Raw genomic sequence first — 19,239 nt, 5'->3', positions numbered from 1 at the left:
ACCCATATAATGAAATATTATTCAACCATAAAAAGGAGTGAAGCACTGATACATGCTACAACATGGATAAATTGGGAAAACATTATCCTAAATAAAGACAGCAAGACACAAAAGACTATATATTATGTGATTCCATTTATATGTAATGTCTAGAGTAGGCAAATCCATAGACACAGAATGTAGACTAGTGGTTGCCAGAAGCTAGGGGGAGTGGATGGGTAGTGGCTGCTAATGGGTACAGGGTTTCTTTTGGGGATCATAAGAATGCTCTAAAATTAGATACTGTTAAAGGTCACACAACTCCAAATATACTAAAAACCACTGAACTGTACACTTAAAAAGGCTGCATTTTATGGTATGCAAATTGTTGTTCTTAGATGCCATCAAGTCGATTCTGACTCATAGCGACCCTAGGTGACAGGGTAGAACTGCCTCATAGGGTTTTCTAGGCTATAATTTTTATGGAAGCAAATCACCACGTCTGTCTCCTGTGGAGACACCAAGTGGCTTTGAACTGCCATCCTTTCAGTTTGCAGGTGAACACCTGTTGTGCCACCAGGGCTCCTTGGTATGTGAATTAAATACCAACAAAACTGTCATTTAAAAGGTACAATGAACACATGAAAATGCTTCACCTAGATTCACTGATTGTTTAGAATTTTGCTGCTTTGCTTTCTCGCTCTCTATATAATTTTTTTCCTGAATAATTTGGAAGTAAGATGCAGAGATCACAACACTTTATCTCTAAATACTGAGATTTTGTCTTCTAAGAAGTATACATAGCCATAATATAGTTTTCACACCTAGGAAATTTTACACTGATTTTCTACCACCATCTAATGCATAGTCCATATTCATATTTTCTCAGTTGTCCAACAATGTCCTTTAAAGCTAGTTATTATTTTATTGTCATATCTCTTTGATCTTTGTGATAGTTGTGGAAAGTCTTTCTCCTGCCGCTATCCCTTAGACACTTAATTCCTCTCCTAAGATGCAATGAATATTAGGTTCATCCTATCATTTTCTGAGAGATATTTTATGCATTATAAATATTATATATATTAAACCTTACAAATTTTATATTTTTGGAAATACTCTGATAAATATACATTTTCTTTTAATAAGTAATTTTTGTACACCAAAAGCTAAAGTAGAATTGGAGATATTCTCAAGGGGAAAAGGAGCACTGGTGGCCCAGTGGTTAAGAGCTCGCCTGCTAACCAAAAGGTCAGTGGTTCAAACCCACCAATCAGTCAGAGGGAGAAGGATGTAACAGTCTGCTTCCATAAAGACTTACAGTCTTGGAGTCCCTATGGGGCAGTTCTGCTCTGTCCTATAGGGACACTGTGAGTTGGAATTCAACTTAATGACAATGGGTTTAACAGGAAAAGATCTCATTCAGTGATTCCCAAATGCTAATGTGAAAGTGGTTTGCAGAGCCATTTGGGAAGCTTAAAAAAAACTCACATTTAGGCTCCTTGTTTTTTCCCCAAGAGAGCAGGATTCAGTGATTGTGAGTCAAGTGCCAAGAAATCTGTACATTTTTAAAGTTCCCTGTGGTAATGGTACATAGTCTGCACGCACATACAAAAATTGACTGGGTAAATAAGAGAAACATCTCAACACTAAGATATTCTGGTATGGACCCTTACTGATTATGTGTGCTTGTGTCTGTCTGCCTCTCTACCTCACTTTCACTCTCCTAGGAATTATCATTTAACTGTTTTCATTTTCATTTTATGAGATTTGTTATCAGTCTTTATCATCTTTGAAACTTCTTCAAACACCAGATTCTAGAGGCTAGGAATTTCCTCTGTTTTCTGCAAAAGCCCAGGTCTTAGTCATCTAGTGCTGTTACAACAGAAATACCACAAGTGAATGGCTTTAACAAACAGATGTTTATTCTCTCGCAGTCTAGTAGGCTAGAAATCCCGAGTCAGGGCACCCAGCTCCAGGGGAAGGCTTTCTCTCTCTGTTGGCTCTGGGAGAAGGTCCTTATCATCAATCTTCTGGTCCAGGAACTTCACGTGGGAACCCTGGGTCCAAAGGACGCGATCTGCTCCCAGTGATGCTTTCTTGACGGTATAAGGTCCCCACATCTCTCTGCTCATTTCTCTTTTTTATATCTCAAAAGAGTTTGGGTCAAGACCAACCCAATCTTGTAGATTGAATCCTGCCTCATTAACATAAATGCCGCTAATCCCATCTCCTCAACATCATAGAGATAGGATTTACAATACATAGGAAAATCACATCAGATGCCAATCAAAATGGTGTACAGTCATACAATACTGGGAATCATAGCCCAGCCAAGTTGACAGATGTTTTTGGGGGACACAGTTCAATCCATGACAGCCCAGATTTCATTTTTCTTTTTTATTGTGGTAAGGATATATATACATGCATATAAACAAAAAATCTGCCAATTCAATGTTTTTTATTTGTACAATTCAGTGAAATTAATTTTGTTTATCATGTTACACAAACATCACCACTCTCTGTTTCCATATTTCTTTCTTGAAGTTCTTAGGGGAGTATTTGGGTTTAACCTGTTGTCCTGAGTAGATATTTATGGTCTATGAAGGAGCTGGGTTGCAATATAACATATGGTCAATAGGTGTTAATCATTTGCAGTCTCCATCTCATCTCTGCCCATGGTGCCTTTCTGTAATAGAGAATTACTGACCACAGAGATACGGTAGCCTGAAAATTACCTAAGGTAGAGATTGGGGTTAACTTGAACAATATGAATTCCTTAGTTAAGGCATTCTGAAAAGTTGAAATTGTGTACGATATGTTGATTTTCTTTGGAAAGTGGAATTCTTCTAAGTATAAATAGTTTCATCTATTCACGAACTGATGAAATGCGTTTGTATTAAAAAATTAACAAGATTGATGAGTAGCATGGAGTCTAAACTTCTGGCCCTGATTTAAGGTGCACATACGGTGTGAATTATTGCAAATGTCTAGTCTGCTTTCAGAGATGCATGGTGTAAAATGGTGACATCAGACATTGTCTAACTTCAGGGTAAGAAATGAGAACTATCCAGATTAGCATCAGCCTGTGGCTAATTCTTGAGGTGTAGGTCAGACATACTTCCACTCTCCAACCCTTTTTACCAATTCTCACACCAGCTGTCCCTCCCACGCCACTCTAGTTCTTTGCTGGGTTTGATAATTCATTGCAATGGCACACAACATGGGGTTTATTAGAGAAGTAACAGGTTACAATTTAGAATCAATTTGGAAGTAACAGAAACAACTCAGGCGATAGGATGTAGTTTGTCAATCATGACAGCTTCCAACATCTCAGCGTCTTGTCTGCCATGCCTGCAGGCAGGCAGGCCTCCCTCTTGGCCTCGGTCCTTACCCTTGGCTTTGGCCCTTGCTTTCAGCATAGGCTCCTGCTCGGGCCTGGCCTCTGCCCCTGCTTGGGCAAGCGTTACAAAGCTCTTTAGCTCTACCAATAAGTGCCCAAAAGCACCCTACTCTGTCAGGAAGCCTCCTGCCTGAAGGTACTCAGCTATCTTGCTCTTTGGGTCCGCAAGCCTAGCTCTACCAACAAGTGCCCAGAGACACCCCACTCTTCAAGCAAGCCTCCTGCCTGTGGGTCAACAAGCTGGCTGTAGATGTCAGCCGGTCCAGTGCCTCTGCTGGTCTCGTACCACTGCCATCTAGTGCTGCTGCCACCTCCAGTGTTACGGCTCTCTGGTGTTACAGTTGTCTCCTGGGTCTAGGATGTTCTCAGCATGGGGACCCTGGGTCCAAAGGATGCACTCGGTTCCACGCTGTTCTTGATGGTAGTGAGGTCTCCCTTCAAGCTCTGGGATTGGCGCTTTTTAAGCCTAGCAGAATGGCAAAACTGACCAGTTCCCTTGGTGGGCCATAGGCAGCTTATTTGCATATCTAGCCAATCTTGGAAGGAGTTTTACGCACCTTTTTTGCATAGTCCTACCCAATCATTTTGTGGGAGTTACAAGACCATGGCTAGAAAGGCCATATAAAAGTGATTCATTGCACTGCACATGAAAAGCATGATTTGTTTTTCTTCTGGAAACCAGTTGTATTCAGAGTAGAATGGTGTAATGGTTTCCTCTTTCTGCATGCTTATTACATTATTAAGCAAGTGTAAATTCTTAAGAATCGTAGTCATTTGTGGTGTTGCACTTCAAAGTGAAGATAATTATTAAAAGCTTTTCAGTGTGTGCTATTTAGAAAGAGAAGCATTAATTCAGCTCCTGCAGGGTCAGTGTGTCTGCTATTCCTTGAATACTTTTGAGAGGCGGTAGAACTTGGGATTTTTTTTCAAGAAAGTATCAGTTTTCTGATTCTGTAGGATTCATTTTTAGTTTATTTACCTATTTTGTACATGGATGTAAAAGAAAACCCTGGCTAATCTTTGTTTCATCATTAAAACAGAACTGAAAAATAGATTATAAATGTAAATTAATATTTACTCCTCTAAATCAAGAATATGATTTTAAGAAATAATCCCTTTAAAGAAAGAAATGAGCTATTATTTATGTATTTTGAACAACTGCTTTTTAAATCCTTTTTGTATAGGAATAATACACCATTGGGTGTTCTTTATTTTTTAATTATAATTTTACAGCTAGAATCTAAATAGCATCTTAAAAAATTGAACAACATAAAATTTCTGTTTACATTTTAGGAGCATAGATAGTTTCTTTACCTGAGTGCTTCAGTTGACGCAATTCTCACCAAAAGGAGAACTGTATTTAGACCTTATGCCTTTTTTCCTTCAAAAAAAGATTTGTACCAAGATGGTTAATGAAACCATTGGTTAATTGCGTGTGTATAGTTCAACATGGTTAATTATTGCTCCCTGAAAATTTCGTAAGCAAAACCAATACCAGTACAATTTCTGTGGGAAGCGTTCCACTCCAAGCATTTGACACGCATAGGAATCTTAGCAGTGAAGAGTCCAGGCCTTGTGTGATCTTGCCCAAACTTGATATTTTCAAATTCTTCTGCTATTGTTGTGTGCCCTTGAGTCATTTTTGACTCACAGCAGCCCCACGTGACAGAGTGGAACTGCCCCATAGAGTTTTCTAGGCTGTAATCTTTACGAGAGTTGATCAATAGGTCTTTCTCCTGCAGAGCCGCTGGGTGGGTTCAAACTGCCAACCTTTCAGTTAGCAGCTGAGCACTTAACCGTTGCGCCGCCAGGGCTCCTACCGCCCATCAGGTGCCTTAAGTTGTACCCAGACTCTTAGTGAGAAGGAAGCTTCATTGGCCTAATTCAAATGCTATCTCTTTTATGGCCTCCACAGTCTTTCAACCAAAAGGAGTCACTCCTTCCTCTAAACTGTTATTTTATTTGTACACTCTTAAGAGATTTATTATTTTCTATTTTGTATTCATTTTAAATATCTCCAAGGAACCCTGGTAGTACAGTGGTTAAGCACTTAGCTGCTAACCAAAAGGTCAGTGGTTTGAACCCACCAGCTGCTTCGCGGTTGAAAGATGTGGCAGTGTGCTTCTATAAAGATTATTGTTGTTGTTATTAGGTGCCGTGGAGGTGGTTCTGACTCATAGCAGCCCTATGTACAACAGAACAAAACACTGCCTGGTCTTGCGCCATCCTCGTTTTGTTATGCTTGAATCCATTGTTGCAGCCACTGTGTCGATCAGTTTCGTTAAGGGTCTTCCTCTTTCTCAGTGACCCTCTACTTTACCAAGCATGACGTCCTTCTCATGTGGAAATTATTAAACAATATCATTAATATCACATGCAAGTAAAATTTTGCTGAAGATCATTCAAAAGTGGCTACAGCTATACATCGAAAGGGAACTGCCAAAAATTCAAGCCAGGTTCAGAAGAGGATGTGGAATGAGGGATATCGTTGCTGATGTCAAATGGATCCTGGCTGAAAGCAGAGAATACGAGAAAGATGCTTACCTGTGTTTTATTGACTATGCAAAGGCATTGGACTGTATGGATCATAACAAATTATGGATAACATCATGAAGAATGAGAATTCCAGAACACTTAATTGTGCTCATGAGGAACCTGTGCATAGATTAAGAGGCAGTTGTTTGAACAGAACAAGGGGATATTGTGTGGTTCAGTCAGAAAAGGTGTGTGTGTCAGGGCTGTATCCTTTCACCACACTTATTCAATTGTATACTGAGCAAATAATCTGCGAAACTGGGCTATATGAAGAAAAACGGGGCATCAGGATTGGAGGAAAACTCATTAACAACCTGGGCTATGCAGATGACACAACCTTGCTTGCTGAAAGTGAAGAGGACTTGAAGCACTTACTGATGAAGATCAAAGACCACAGCCTTCAACATGTATTACACGTCAGCATAAAACGAAAATCCTCACAACTGGACCAGTAAGCAACATCATGATAAAAGGAGAAAAGATTGAAGTTGTCAAAGATTCCATTGTACTTGGATCCCCAATCAGTGCCCATGGAAGTGCAGTCAAGAAAGCAAAAGATGCATTGCATCGGTCAAATCTGCTGCAAAAGACCTCCATAAGGATTTCAGCCTTGGAAACCCTATGGGGCTGTTGTACTCTGTTCTGTAGGGTCGCTATGGGTCGGAATTGACTCAACGGCAATGGACTTTTTAATGGATAAATACTTTCTTCTACCATGTAAGGGTATGTAGGGCAAATCTCTGGATAATTTATGTTTGTATCCTCAATGTATTTTTATCTAAGAGCTAGTAAACTAATTAAATGAAAAGAGGTTACAGATTTCATTTTAACTGGTCTTCTCACATGCATATGGCCAGTATACTTTTTTTGGAAGGTATAGACTTGTGAAGAAGAGAGGTAGTGTTTCTGTAGTGGAGTTGTCTGTTTCTTCATTAAAATATTAGAGGAACCTATTTTATATTCTGTAGAGGGCTCGTCTGTCCTTCCTTTCCTTCTTTCCTTCCTCCCTCCCTTCTTTAGTCCTGACTATAATTAGAGCAGCTATTCTCTGCAAATAGTTGTCACTCTATTCTGTGTGCAGACTCTTTCAAGCTTGCCGCTATAGATGAGGTGTGTATTTTTGGATTACAATCTTTAACAGAGTTTACCAAATCCCCCTATAAGATGAGTTGTGAATAGCTGTGAGGCACACAGCGGAGTGGGAATGGGGAAATGATACATCATAATGCTGATCTCGAAACCTTGGCAGACTAACATTAACATGAATTTTTAAGCTCTTCTTAAGGATGAAAAATAGCTTTGACCTCATCCTTAATAAATGTTTAGCATTTAAACACGTTTAGTATATGTTTATGGAAGAGCTCGTTCAGAATTCTTTCTCAGCGTTTATACAGGGAATTCATGTTCTTTCAAGGAGAGCATTGGATATAAATGGTGATTTCCAACTGAAAGCAGTAGAAAAATAACAGTAGTGTTATTTGTGGTAGAATTTTCTCCAACCTCATACCATTTTCTTGACTAAGAGATCCTCGGCAGATTTTCCTGATAGCTGTGGCACTAACACTCCTAAGAAGCCATCAGGGGGCCTGGAAGTTAAGGTGGTTGGAGCCTCTCTTATAATTCAAAGGTTTTGAGACTTATGCTATAATGATGTGTGTTGTGGTGTTGTACATGTATGTATAATATTTATTCTAAATATTTAATATTTATTTTAAATATTTAATATTTATTCTAAAACATACACTGTTTGAAGAGCCCCAGGTTAGTTAATTGATTATGCACATTGAGATAGAAGATTTGAGTCTGGTCTGTCCTTCTGATTGTTTGACTGTATTGTTACGCTCAACCTCCACTAATGGTTTAGTGTCTCTCCATTTTGAAGAATGTTGAGGGTAAAATAAAAACAATATGTTATCTTATTGTGAATATTAACTACATTCTGTTTATCACATAATAATCAGTTTCAACTGATTATCCAACTTAGCATGGGCTCTCATAACCATAATCTCTTAATTAGTGCTTAAATAGATTTAAAAAAAAAAAAAGAACTGCTAGATATACTTGTGATCGTTTGTTTTCTAATTGTTTGATAGCCAGCGTTTTCCTCTTCAAAAGGGGCTGAGACAGAGCTGTGTGAAGAGCTTCTGTCTCATTGACAGTGAAGCAGATTAAATGGGCTCAGTCCTGTGCATCTTCTAACATGGTGCCTGGGCATAAGATATACTCAGTAAGTGCTAGGTTCTTCTGCTCACCTTTCTAATGGGGTCACTTGCCAAGATGATTCCTTCAGCCTCTGCAGGTGCTTTGGATCTTCAGGAACAGTTGTAGGGGCTTTATGCAGGCTCCTTGAGAAGGAGGCAGACACTGAAAACTATCTGATCATTCCTCAGAAGGAAAGATCAGACAAGAAAGCTCTAAGTAGTCTATACAGGAAGGACTCTCCTTAGTCATTCTATTCCACTGTTACAGAACTTCAGTTAGATCATAAATAACGGACAGAATTAATGAGTAGAGACCAGGATTTAAATCTTAACATAGTTGGTATCACATTTATTATATTTGTTCCATATGCCGTATATTCTTGAGCTATTGGAGTGAAGGAAGTAGGCAGATACTCCTTTCCCTTATCAAGTAGCTTAAAGCTAGGGTGACCATATGTCTCTGTTTGCCTGATAAACTATACAGTCAAACTACTTAAAGGGGAAGACATATTAAGAAATTAGAGTGTGTAACTGAGGGACCTGACCTAGTCTGGGAAGGACAGAGAAGATATTTCTAAGGAAGTGACTCTCAAGAGGAGACCTGAAGAATCAAAAGTATTGATAAGAAAGGGTCATGCTTTCCCTTGCTTCAGCGTCTTTGAACTTGTCTTTTTTTTTCCTCTTCTGCCTGTAACGGAGGATAGTCCCCACTGCACTCCTTTACCTCAATATTGCTGTTACCTGTGAAGTAGAACAATATTTTACAAACCTGCTACCTGTTGCCGGCAGATCAATTCTGACTCATGGTGACCCCATAGGACAGAGTAGAACTCTCCCATAGGGTTTCCAAGGAGCAGCTGCGGATGCGAGCTGCCGACCTTTTGGTTAGCAGCTATAGTGCTTAACCACCGCACCACCAGGGCTTCATTTTACAAACAGCAGGTAGCAATCTATGCATCATAAAATTAATTTAGTGAATAAGTAATCTGTTTAAGCAAGGTGCACAGGTGGTGCGGTGGTTGAGTGCTTGGCTGTTAACAAAAAACTCGGTGGTTCAAACCCACCAGCACTCTGCAGGAGAAAGACGTGGCAGACTGCTTCCATAAAGATTTACAGCCTTAAGGTGCATCAATTGGTCTCAGCCCACCTGGAGCAAAGGAGAATGAAGAACACCAAAGACAGAATGAAAAATAAGAGCCCAAGAGACAGAAGGGGCCACATAAACCAGAGACTCCATCAGCCTGAGACCAGAAGAACCATATGGTGCCCAGCTACCACTGATGACTGCCCTGACAGGGAACACAACAGAGAATCCCTGATGGAGCAGGAGAAAAGTGGGATGCAGGGCTCAAATTCTAGTAAAAAGACCAGACTTAATGGTCTGACTGAGACTGGAGGGAACCCAGAGGACATGGCCCCAGGACTCTCTGTTAGCCCAAAACTAAAAGCATTCCCGAAGCCAACTCTTCAGTCAAAGATTAGACTAGACTATAAGACATAAAATGACACTGGTGAGAAGTGTTCTTCTTAGCTCAAGTAGACACATGAGACTATGTGGGCAACTCCTGCCCAGAGGCAAGATGAAAAGGCATCAGGGACAGGAGCTTGTTGAATGGACACAGGAAATACAGGGTGCAGAGGAGGAGTGTGCTGTCACATTGTAGGGAGAGCAGCTAGGTTCACATAACAATGTGTGTATAAGTTTTTGTATGAGAAACTGACTTGAATTATAAACTTCTACTTAAAGCACAATAAAAAAAAGAGAGAGAGAAAAAAAAAAAAGATCTACAGCCTTGGAAGTCTTATGGGGCAGTTCTACCCTGTCCTGTAGGGACACTATGAGTCAGAATTGACTTAACAGTAGTGGGTTTTTTGGAATCCGTTTAAAGAATACGTGTGTGTATATAATATAAAGAATATATATATGATAGAAAACATTAAGATTACATTGTACATTTTAAGTGTGAATATGAAATAAAACCTTGATTTATTTATATTTGTATGCACTTGGTCACAGTATAAAGTATATTTCTTACTGTAGATCATGGTCAGAAAGTTTTATAAAACACTTTGTCTAGAGCAAGTGGGACTGCAATTGCTCTGCTACCTTGACCTCCTTTGTAATATCATCACATTTTTAATTAATGTCTGAGAAAAGTGAGAAGGATGGGAATGTGGCTGAAGATTAGGAAGGACCATATCACTCAAGGCCTCAGAGGTCTTTTTAAGAATTTTGGATTTTTTTCCTAAGAACAGTGGAAAAATGTTAGATATTTATTGTTTGGCTACCATTTTGTTTTTAACTGTGAATAAAGATGAAGAATTTGGGAACCAGAACCAGGACTGAATAAAGGCGTTCTCATAGATATTATATTCCTTTAATAAACACTTACTGATAATCCGCTGTGTTTCAAATACAGCTTTATAGTCTGTACTTTTTTAATGAATCAGCATGGAATTTTTTGCTCTTTTTTCCCACTACCCCCAAGTGTAATATTTGTCTGACTACGTTGTTTTTTGGGGGGATAGAAAAGGCAACTGTGGAGTGACATTTCCACTTACTTCTGTCAATTTCCGTTCCTCCTTTAGATTTCACCACCCAATTCTCAGCCCCTTGGAGAGCAGTTTCCAGCTGGAGGTTGATGTCCTGAGTCATCTCCTGAAGGCACAGGCTCAGGTCTCGGAGTGGAAGTTCCTCCCCTCTCTGGTTAATTTACACAGTGCCCACACCAAGCTGCAGACCTGGGGCCAGATCTTCGAGAAGCAGCGGGAGACCAAGAAACATCTGTTTGGAGGGCAGTCTCAGAAGGCCGTTCAGCCCCCACACCTTTTCCTCTGGCTGATGAAACTCAAAAACATGCTCCTTGCCAAGTTTAGCTTTTACTTTCATGAGGCACTGAGCAGACAAACGACTGTTTCAGAAATGAAAACGTTGACTGCAAAAGCTAACCCAGACCTTTTTGGAAAGATTTCCAGCTTCATCAGGAAATACGACGCTGCCAATGTGTCCTTAATTTTTGACAACAGAGGTTCAGAGAGTTTTCAGGGTCACGGCTACCACCACCCCCATTCCTACAGAGAGGCTCCTAAGGGTGTGGACCAGTACCCAGCTGTGGTGTCCTTGCCCAGTGACAGACCTGTCATGCACTGGCCCAATGTCATCATGATCATGACGGACCGCACATCTGACCTGAACAGCTTGGACAAAGTGGTCCACTTCTATGATGACAAAGTCCAGAGTACCTACTTCCTGACTCGCCCAGAGCCTCACTTTACCATTGTTGTTATTTTTGAGTCAAAGAAGTCTGAGAGAGACTCACACTTTATTTCCTTCCTCAATGAGCTCTCACTTGCCCTTAAGAACCCCAAAGTTTTTGCAAGTCTGAAACCTGGGTCCAAAGGTTAGCAGACTATTTATATGAAAGGCTTTAAAGACTGGTAACTGTGTTCTTAATTGCTGTAATGATTCACAGTGGTCTGTGATTAGAGTTTATATCCATTCATTCTTCTTTCAGAGCTGAATTAAAGACAGATTCTCCCTAATTGTCTTGCACACTTTGTAAGCAATTAAGGCCAATTGAATTAAGTATCCAAAGAGTAATCCAGGAAGTGATCATGGCTACTGTGTATTTCCATGGAATGGCAGAATAGTTTCAGTATTTTCCCCCTATTTTCCTGTGTTTCATGAAAGTAAGATGGAATACTTACTGGCCTTTGATTTTTGTTTCCAGATGTTTTATATTGTTCTCAACATTGTGTTCTACCGTGGTTCCAACCACCCACTCCCTTCCTCTTCTTCCTAGAAGAGTAATTGGGGTAAGATATTAAATGGCCTTTTTGGAATTAACAGCTGTATATTTTTTCTCTCATAAATTAGGAGATCAAAATAGAGTTATTAGTTTTGTGATTCTGATTTGTAAATTGTTATTTTTATGCCAAAAATTAAGGTATTGGTAAGAAATTTCTATCAGCTATTAAAATTGAAGACGAATCCCAGTGGTAGTAGAGCATCAGATTTTAACAGTTCAGAAGACCCTCATGGCAACTTTTGGGGTGACCTACATACCAAACTGCTTTTTTTTTTTTTTTAACCTTTATAAAAAGTTTCAATTTTTTGCTGTGTTTTGAAGTCAGCAAAATACATTATATGGAGTTTCTTCACTTTTCAGCATATTACCTGCTTGGCTGTTTATCACCTTTCTGCTAAAGTGTTCATGTTTGGCTCCATTTCCTGGTTATTTTTAGGCTTAAAAAAGCATGCAGTCTGGTTTTTCAGCCACCTTTAGATACTCGTGCAACTTAGCCCACTTTTATGAAATAAAAATGAAGGTCTCGACACTTTATACGTGCTAAAAATCAGTTGTACATTCAAAAGCCCTCTTCATACTTGAGTAATCAACTCAGTACTTGAGCACATCTGAACTTGGGTTTCATGCCTGTCCCCTACAAATTATTTTAGAACTAGTGATACATTTTAACATATACTGCCTTAACACTTTCCTTTAGTCAGCGTTCATGGGTAACTAGATGAATCAATTAAGGCACAATGGGCTGTGGAGACCTTCATATCTAGGTTTATTGATTCGGAATAAAAATAAGCCACAAAGGGTAATGGAGCTGTCATTGTTTGGTAGTTTCTTCAAAGTTCGTGTGAAATGTAATTGTCAGATCAGTCCTATTTCTGATGGTTGTATGGAGCCACTATTTCACTGGATGTCCACAGCAGGCATGCAGGCAGCTTAGGTGGACACCAGAGAGCCTCTTCAAGACAGTGTAGGAGGCCTACCGACCTCAGACTGGACTATCTACCTGGTGGAGGAGCCCACTGGCCTAATTTCTGGGGAGAGCATGCGTTTTTTTCTTTTTTAATCAACGTCTTGTGATTTGCAAAAAAAAAAAAAAACAAAGCCAGTTTACTTTAATTGGAAAGTAGTGATTTACCTCAGCATTTTTTTATTCACTTAGCCCCTATAAAAATCTGAACAGACATTACAACATTGACCTTATGTAAAAAATTGAAAACAGTTGGAACTAAAAAAATCATTTTTTGTGCTTTGCCAAGAAGCTTAAAAATGCTCCTTGTGTGTATAGTTTTGTTTTTTTAACCTAGATAACACCACCATTAGCCTTAGTGAAATGGTCTCCCGTGTACGTAAAAGAAAATATGCCTCAGTGGATCACAGAGAGGGGTATAAATAAAACATATATACAGTATCTAAATAACCAGTCCTTGCCTAAGACGTATTTGACTTGCATGTTTATTTTTAAATATATTTTGATTCAAGCCAAGGAACAAAGTCATTTTACTCTGAGATTTATCCTGTAAATTCAGTAATGAAATCTTTTGTAAAGTCCATGTTTTGTACTTTGGAAGAGTAAATCTGCATATTTTCTGCAGAGTTCTAACTTTAAAATTTGTTTCTAAAACACAAGTTCATAAATTTTTGTGGAAAACTAGGAATAGTCAACACTTAATGAGTTTGCCAACGAGTCCATCAAGGAGTGTTCCTCCTAGGATGTTGTTTAGACACAGGGTGAACATTTATAGCTGTCTTCTCTTGGGTCCATCTGTTAAATCTGAATATGTCATTTTAGGGAGTCTTATGAAAATAAAGCCTAATTGTCAACTGAGGAGCCGATACCGTTTAAATAATTGCTTTATGCATTTGGACAAATTGGGAAAAATTTACTTTCAAGAGAATAAATAGTTGCTATTTCAGTGTATTTCCAGAAGGTTTACTCAGGTGATCTTTAAAATATGTCCACCCTTTGATCTGGCAGCAAGCTTGCAGTTCTATTTCTTTGGCAGGTCAGCCTCTGAGCTTGACTTTCTTATCTGTTAAATTGGGGTAAGGAGACTGGGGCTGCCTTTTTCAAAGGATGGTGTAAGGATGGAATGAGATCATGCATGTGAAAAATTTTACCAACCTAATTGGGTTTGAAAGCTGTGTAAATAATAGATGAATCCAAAACCAAACCAAACCTGTTGCGGTCAATTCTGACTCATAGTGACCCTATAGGACAGAGTAGAACTGCCCCATAGGGTTTCCAAGTTTGTAATCTTTACAGAAGCAGACTGCCACGTTTTTCTTTCGCAGAACTGCTGGTGGGCTTCCACCATAGACCTTTCAGTTAGCAGCCAAGCGCTTAACCAGTGCGCCACTAGGGCTCCTTCAAAAGATGGACCACTCTTCCCTTAAAGTCAACACCTCTCCTGTTCTTTCTTTTCACATCTGTGGCAAACCTGTGCTTTGTCATTAAATTAGAACAGTACTTAAAGAACTGGTTTAGGAGAGGAAAAAAGAGGAGGCAAATAAATTCCTAACTAACCTACCCATTCTTCTGTCTTTAAGAATCTTTGTGGTTCTTTGTTCCCAAGTTTTTATGGTTGGTTGATAGTGTCATTTCAGTTCTTCTGTATTCTTACTGATTTTTTTTTTTTTTCTAGTTTATCAGTTGTTGAGAGAGGTGTGTTAAAATCTCCAACTGTGATTGTGGATTTGCCTGTTTATTACTATCATTTTTTGCATCATGTATCTTGAAGCCCCTTTATTAGGCTCGTATAAGTTTATAATATGTATGTCTTTCTGATTAACCTTTTTATAATTATGAAGCTTCCTGCTCTATCTCTAGTACTACTTCTTGCTTTCAGGTCCGTTTTGCCTGATATTTTTCTAGCCTTTCCACCATGCTATGTTTACTGTTTGCTTGGTATGCCTTTTTCCATCCTTTTAATCTATTTGTATCTTTAAAGAGTTTACGATAAGAACTAATTTAGAAGATTGGATAAGGAAAAAAAAAAAGCAACAACCAGCTCTGTGTTCTCCAATTTGACAATCTCTGTCTTTTTATTGAAGTGTTTATTTTCCCTGTGAAGTTTTTACAGTCAGGATTCTGCCATCATTTAACATGTTATTCTGTGCCCTACTTTTTTCACTGTAAGTTGGGAGTTAGATCAAGAGGTTTGAGCAGATTCAGTATTGTTTTGCTTTTTGGTCATAGTGTTGTATATTTTTATTAGAAGGCAGCTAATATCCAGCATAGGAGTCCCTGGGTGGAGCAACCTGTAAAGTGCTCAGCTACTAGCCAAAAGGTTGGTGGTTCAAATCTACCCAGAGGCACCTTGAAAGAAAGCCCTGGCAGTATACTTTCAAAAGGTCATACCCATTGAAAGCTGTATGGAGCACACTTCTACTCTGACGCAAATGGAATCACTATGATTTAGAATCAGCTTAATGGCAACTGTTTTATTTGTTGTTGTGTCCTGCTCAAAGATGGCGACCAACTGCACTGCTGTGAATGTGTGTCATTGCCGTTTTTGAGTAAGGCACCACTGTTTCCTATTCAGGTCAAAATCTGAGGGGCAAGAGATTTGGTTGCTGTGCAAGGCATGTGCTGCCCTTGTTCCCATCAACCATGACTAAGTCGTTTACAACTAGTTCAAAACCTGTTTTATTTACTAGTTTTATAGTAATAAGTTGTTTTTTTTTTACCATTCTCCAAAGACACCAGGGACTTTTAAAAGAAATGTATGTGAATTTATGAAAACTTATGCCTTTTAGGTCTAACCACAAATTTTAAAGCAGCCACTTTTTCCGCTTACCACAGGCACGTCTATGTAAATGTTATTCCCTTCCCTTATTTTTTCCACATAGTTAATTTTCTCTCTTAATACGTGTTAGCTATCTTCCTTCACCTTTTTTCTACCCTTCCTTCTTCTGCCTTCCCTTCCTTTCTTCTTTCTTTTCTTCCTTCCGTAGCTTCTGTTATTCTCCTCATTGATTCTGCTTTAGTCACTTTTCCCCCCGTGTGCCTCAGGGAGCCAGGACATACCCCAGTGGTCTCTGACCCAGTTTTTGAAAACAGCATCTGAAAAGCGTAACTCATTTTCGTTGTTTTTACAACTAGTTAGGCTTTTTCAGGCAGTGCCAAATAAAAACATAGAGGGGAAAAGTTCAATGTTGACACTGATGGGGTGACTACAATTAAGCCCAACCACTTAATGGGGACGTAAGACTTCTAGCCAGCTACAGCCATGTAGCACTGTATGTATCTAGCAGATTTGTTGGCAGGAAAAGCTATTGTGAACTACAACCTTTCAAAATGTATTTTTACTATGAAGTAAACAGTTTTTGAATGAAGTAAGAGAGAATTCTTAGTCTGCTAATTAGTCACCATTAAATTAGCCTCTGGATTTCTTTCTTTAAGTAAAAGTTTAATAGATTTTTCCTCCTAAGTAAAGGGGAAAAAAAACCCACCAAGAAAACACGACATGTGACTCCCTAAGAAAGCACCATAGGTATAGTTTAATTTAGAAATACCCCTCTAGTTTTCTGACCAGGTTCCTATTACCAAAGAAATTATTTCATTGCCTTTTGCCTGAGTTATTCTCAGTTGCTCCTCCAGAGGAAATGAGTCAGAAGAAATAGATTTGATGAGTAGTTCTGCCTTTGGGGACTTCTCTTGATATCGTGTAAATCCATAAGGCCTCATTAATGCAAGTATTTTGACGTGTCTGCACATTTTTTCAATCTGCTTTTGATAACAAGGTCTGTTTCTGGGATACTTTAAATTTAAAACCATATGCTATGTGTAAGATATCAGTGCTAGAAAATGGAGAGAGGCTAATGGGTTCCCCATTCTATAGTCACCTACCTAACGTCACTCAGAATTTTGCCAACCCGCAGGGTTCTTAGCGACAGTATAACTCAGGGAGGGTTGTGAGAGGCACTTGTGCTGGAGTGCATGGTGAAAAAAGGGCTGCTTTAGACATGCAGTGGGGACAACAGGGAAATGTAGGATGTGACTTAACATTGATCCAGGAGAGAATAGACATTGGGACTTTTGCTAACTTTGTCCATGGGGGGTGAATTCAGCATTTACTAGTCTTAAAAACTCTAGGGTAATTCCAGAATTCCATTACATTTGAAAATCTGATGCCTGATTTTTTTAAAATAATTTATTTTGCTTTTGTTGTTGTTATGAATATACACAGAGCATTTACCAATTCAACAATTTCTGCATGTACAATTTAGTGACATTGATTACATTCTTTGAGTTGTGCAACCATTCTCACTCTCCTTTTCTGAAGTGTTTCTCCCCCATTAACATAAACTCACTGTCCTCTAAGTTTCTTATCTTTCAAGTTGCTGTTGTCAGTTTGATCCCATATAGATAGTTCTTAAAAGAGCTCTATGTTCAAGGCAGACATTCTTTACTAGTTAAACTATTGTTTGTTTTTAAGAATACTTCAGGGGGTATTTTTGGTTTAAGGTTTAAAGATTATCTCAGGGCAATAGTTTCAGGGGTTCATCTACCCTTCATGGCTCCAGGAAATCTGGATTCAATGAGAATTTGAAATTCTATTCTGCATCCTCCTTTTGATCAGGATTCTTCTATACAATCTTTGATCAAAATGTTGAGTAATGGTAACTGGGCACCATCCAGCTCTTCTGGTCTCATAGCAAAGAGTTGTTCATGGTGGCAGTTAGCCTCACATTCCATTTCCCCTTCCTGTTCCTGACTCTTTTTTTTCTGTTATTCCAGGTAAATAGAGACTAATTGTTGTGTCTTGAATGGCAGCTTGCAAGCTTTTAAGACCCTAGACACTACATAATGAACTAGGAGGTAAAATAGAAGCACTAAATATGATATTAGGCCAGTTATCTGGGATGCCCCATGAAACCATGACCCTAAACATCCAAACCAGGAAACTAAATTCCATGAGGTGTTTGGTTGTACAAAATGCAGCCTCAGCAGCTACTTTTTTTTTTTTTTGTCATTTTTATAAATATATCTATCACACTTTTGCCAATTCAGCTTTTTACAGGTGTACAACTTATTGACAGCAATTAGATTAATAGGCTGTGCAACCCTACCCTTAATCAATGAGATTTTCCATCATTGTAGACCAAAAGTCAGTACTCCATAAGCAATAATCCCCCCCTTTCCCCCTCTCTCCCATCCCTGGTAACTGCTAATAAACTTTGGTCTCTACACATGTGCTTGTTCTTATCTTTTTATATAAGTGAGGTCGTACAGTATTTGTTTTGTGATTGACTGATTTCACTCAGCGTAATGTCTTCAAGATCCATCCATATTGTAACATGTATCAATACTTCATTTCTCTTACTGGCTGAATAGTATTCCATTGTGTGTATGTATCACATTTTGTTTATCCATTGATCCATTGGTGGACATTTAGGTTGTTTCTGCTTTTTGACCATTGTTAATAGTGCTACAATGAACATTGGTATACAAGTATCTGTTTGAGTCTCTGCTTTCAAGTCTTTTGGGTATATACCTAGGAGTGGAATTGCTGGGTCATATGGTAATTCTATTTTTAGTTTTTTGAGGAACCACCACACTGTTTTCCACAACAACTGTACCATTTTGCATTTCCACTAGCAGTGGATGAGATGTATATGATATATGTATATATTCTTTTTGTTACCATAAGGCTCTAAGAGTTTAATGATCACAATGACATATGTAAGAAAATTTGATAAATATTAAACATAAAAAGTAATGTGTTATTTAAAATACATCTTTTAATGAAATGGATAGTGTTTATGGTGATTTGGTTAAAGAAATTTGAATATCTTATCATTTGTTTGGTGGGCAGAGATTTTTATACCCTGTGATAATGCACCATGTTAAAATCTGTGAAGGACCTGAGATTTTACCCTACTTGCAAGCTAATAAGTTAACCTGCCACAGTTTCATGGACACAGGTAGAAGACATGAGACTCCAGGGTCAGAGTCAAAGGACAGGTTATTACTCACTGCAGTAGTGGTACCCAGAAGAATATTACCATTTTTGCATTGGTTCCCTGAGCCCAAATTCACACAGAGGCAATATGGATGGGACCAGATCAATGCCTGCTCATGCAGTGGTTTGCAATTCAGAAGAGGAATTCTAGCCTTAGGGTAGCCAGATCTTTTGTAATGGGTAGTAAGCATGCCTTCCATTTGTTCTAGAGGGAGACATTATCTTTATTATTCTGAATAGTAAGCATGCCTGCTCTTTACTTCAGAGGGAGACACTATGTCTGTCTTCCAAGGATGTTCATGACATTGAAAGATAGTCAAGAACTAAGGGCAGTTACTGCCTTGCTCTCAAGA

General features: G+C 38.8%; 1 protein-coding gene across 2 annotated transcripts in view; it reads left to right on the top strand.

Annotated features, from left to right (window-relative positions):
* The window catches only part of KICS2 (KICSTOR subunit 2), a 30,951-nt gene extending 12,346 nt beyond the window's left edge, over positions 1–18,605 (top strand). Inside the window, exons 3-4 of one of the 2 annotated variants that reach the window (XM_049883770.1) lie at positions 10,705–11,516; positions 16,457–18,605. In XM_049883770.1, the coding sequence (XP_049739727.1) occupies positions 10,705–11,516; positions 16,457–16,530 (886 nt within the window). In that variant the 3' untranslated portion in view covers positions 16,531–18,605. Of the gene's footprint in view, positions 1–10,704 lie in introns of both variants that reach the window. The other variant, XM_049883769.1, reaches the window with a different exon arrangement.
* Positions 18,606–19,239: the final 634 nt, after the last annotated feature.

The sequence above is a fragment of the Elephas maximus genome, chromosome 4 (genome assembly GCF_024166365.1).
Source record: "Elephas maximus indicus isolate mEleMax1 chromosome 4, mEleMax1 primary haplotype, whole genome shotgun sequence".
Classification (NCBI taxonomy): domain Eukaryota; kingdom Metazoa; phylum Chordata; class Mammalia; order Proboscidea; family Elephantidae; genus Elephas; species Elephas maximus.
Note: the sequence above shows the minus strand (reverse complement) of the source record. Positions and strands in the feature narration are given on the sequence as shown.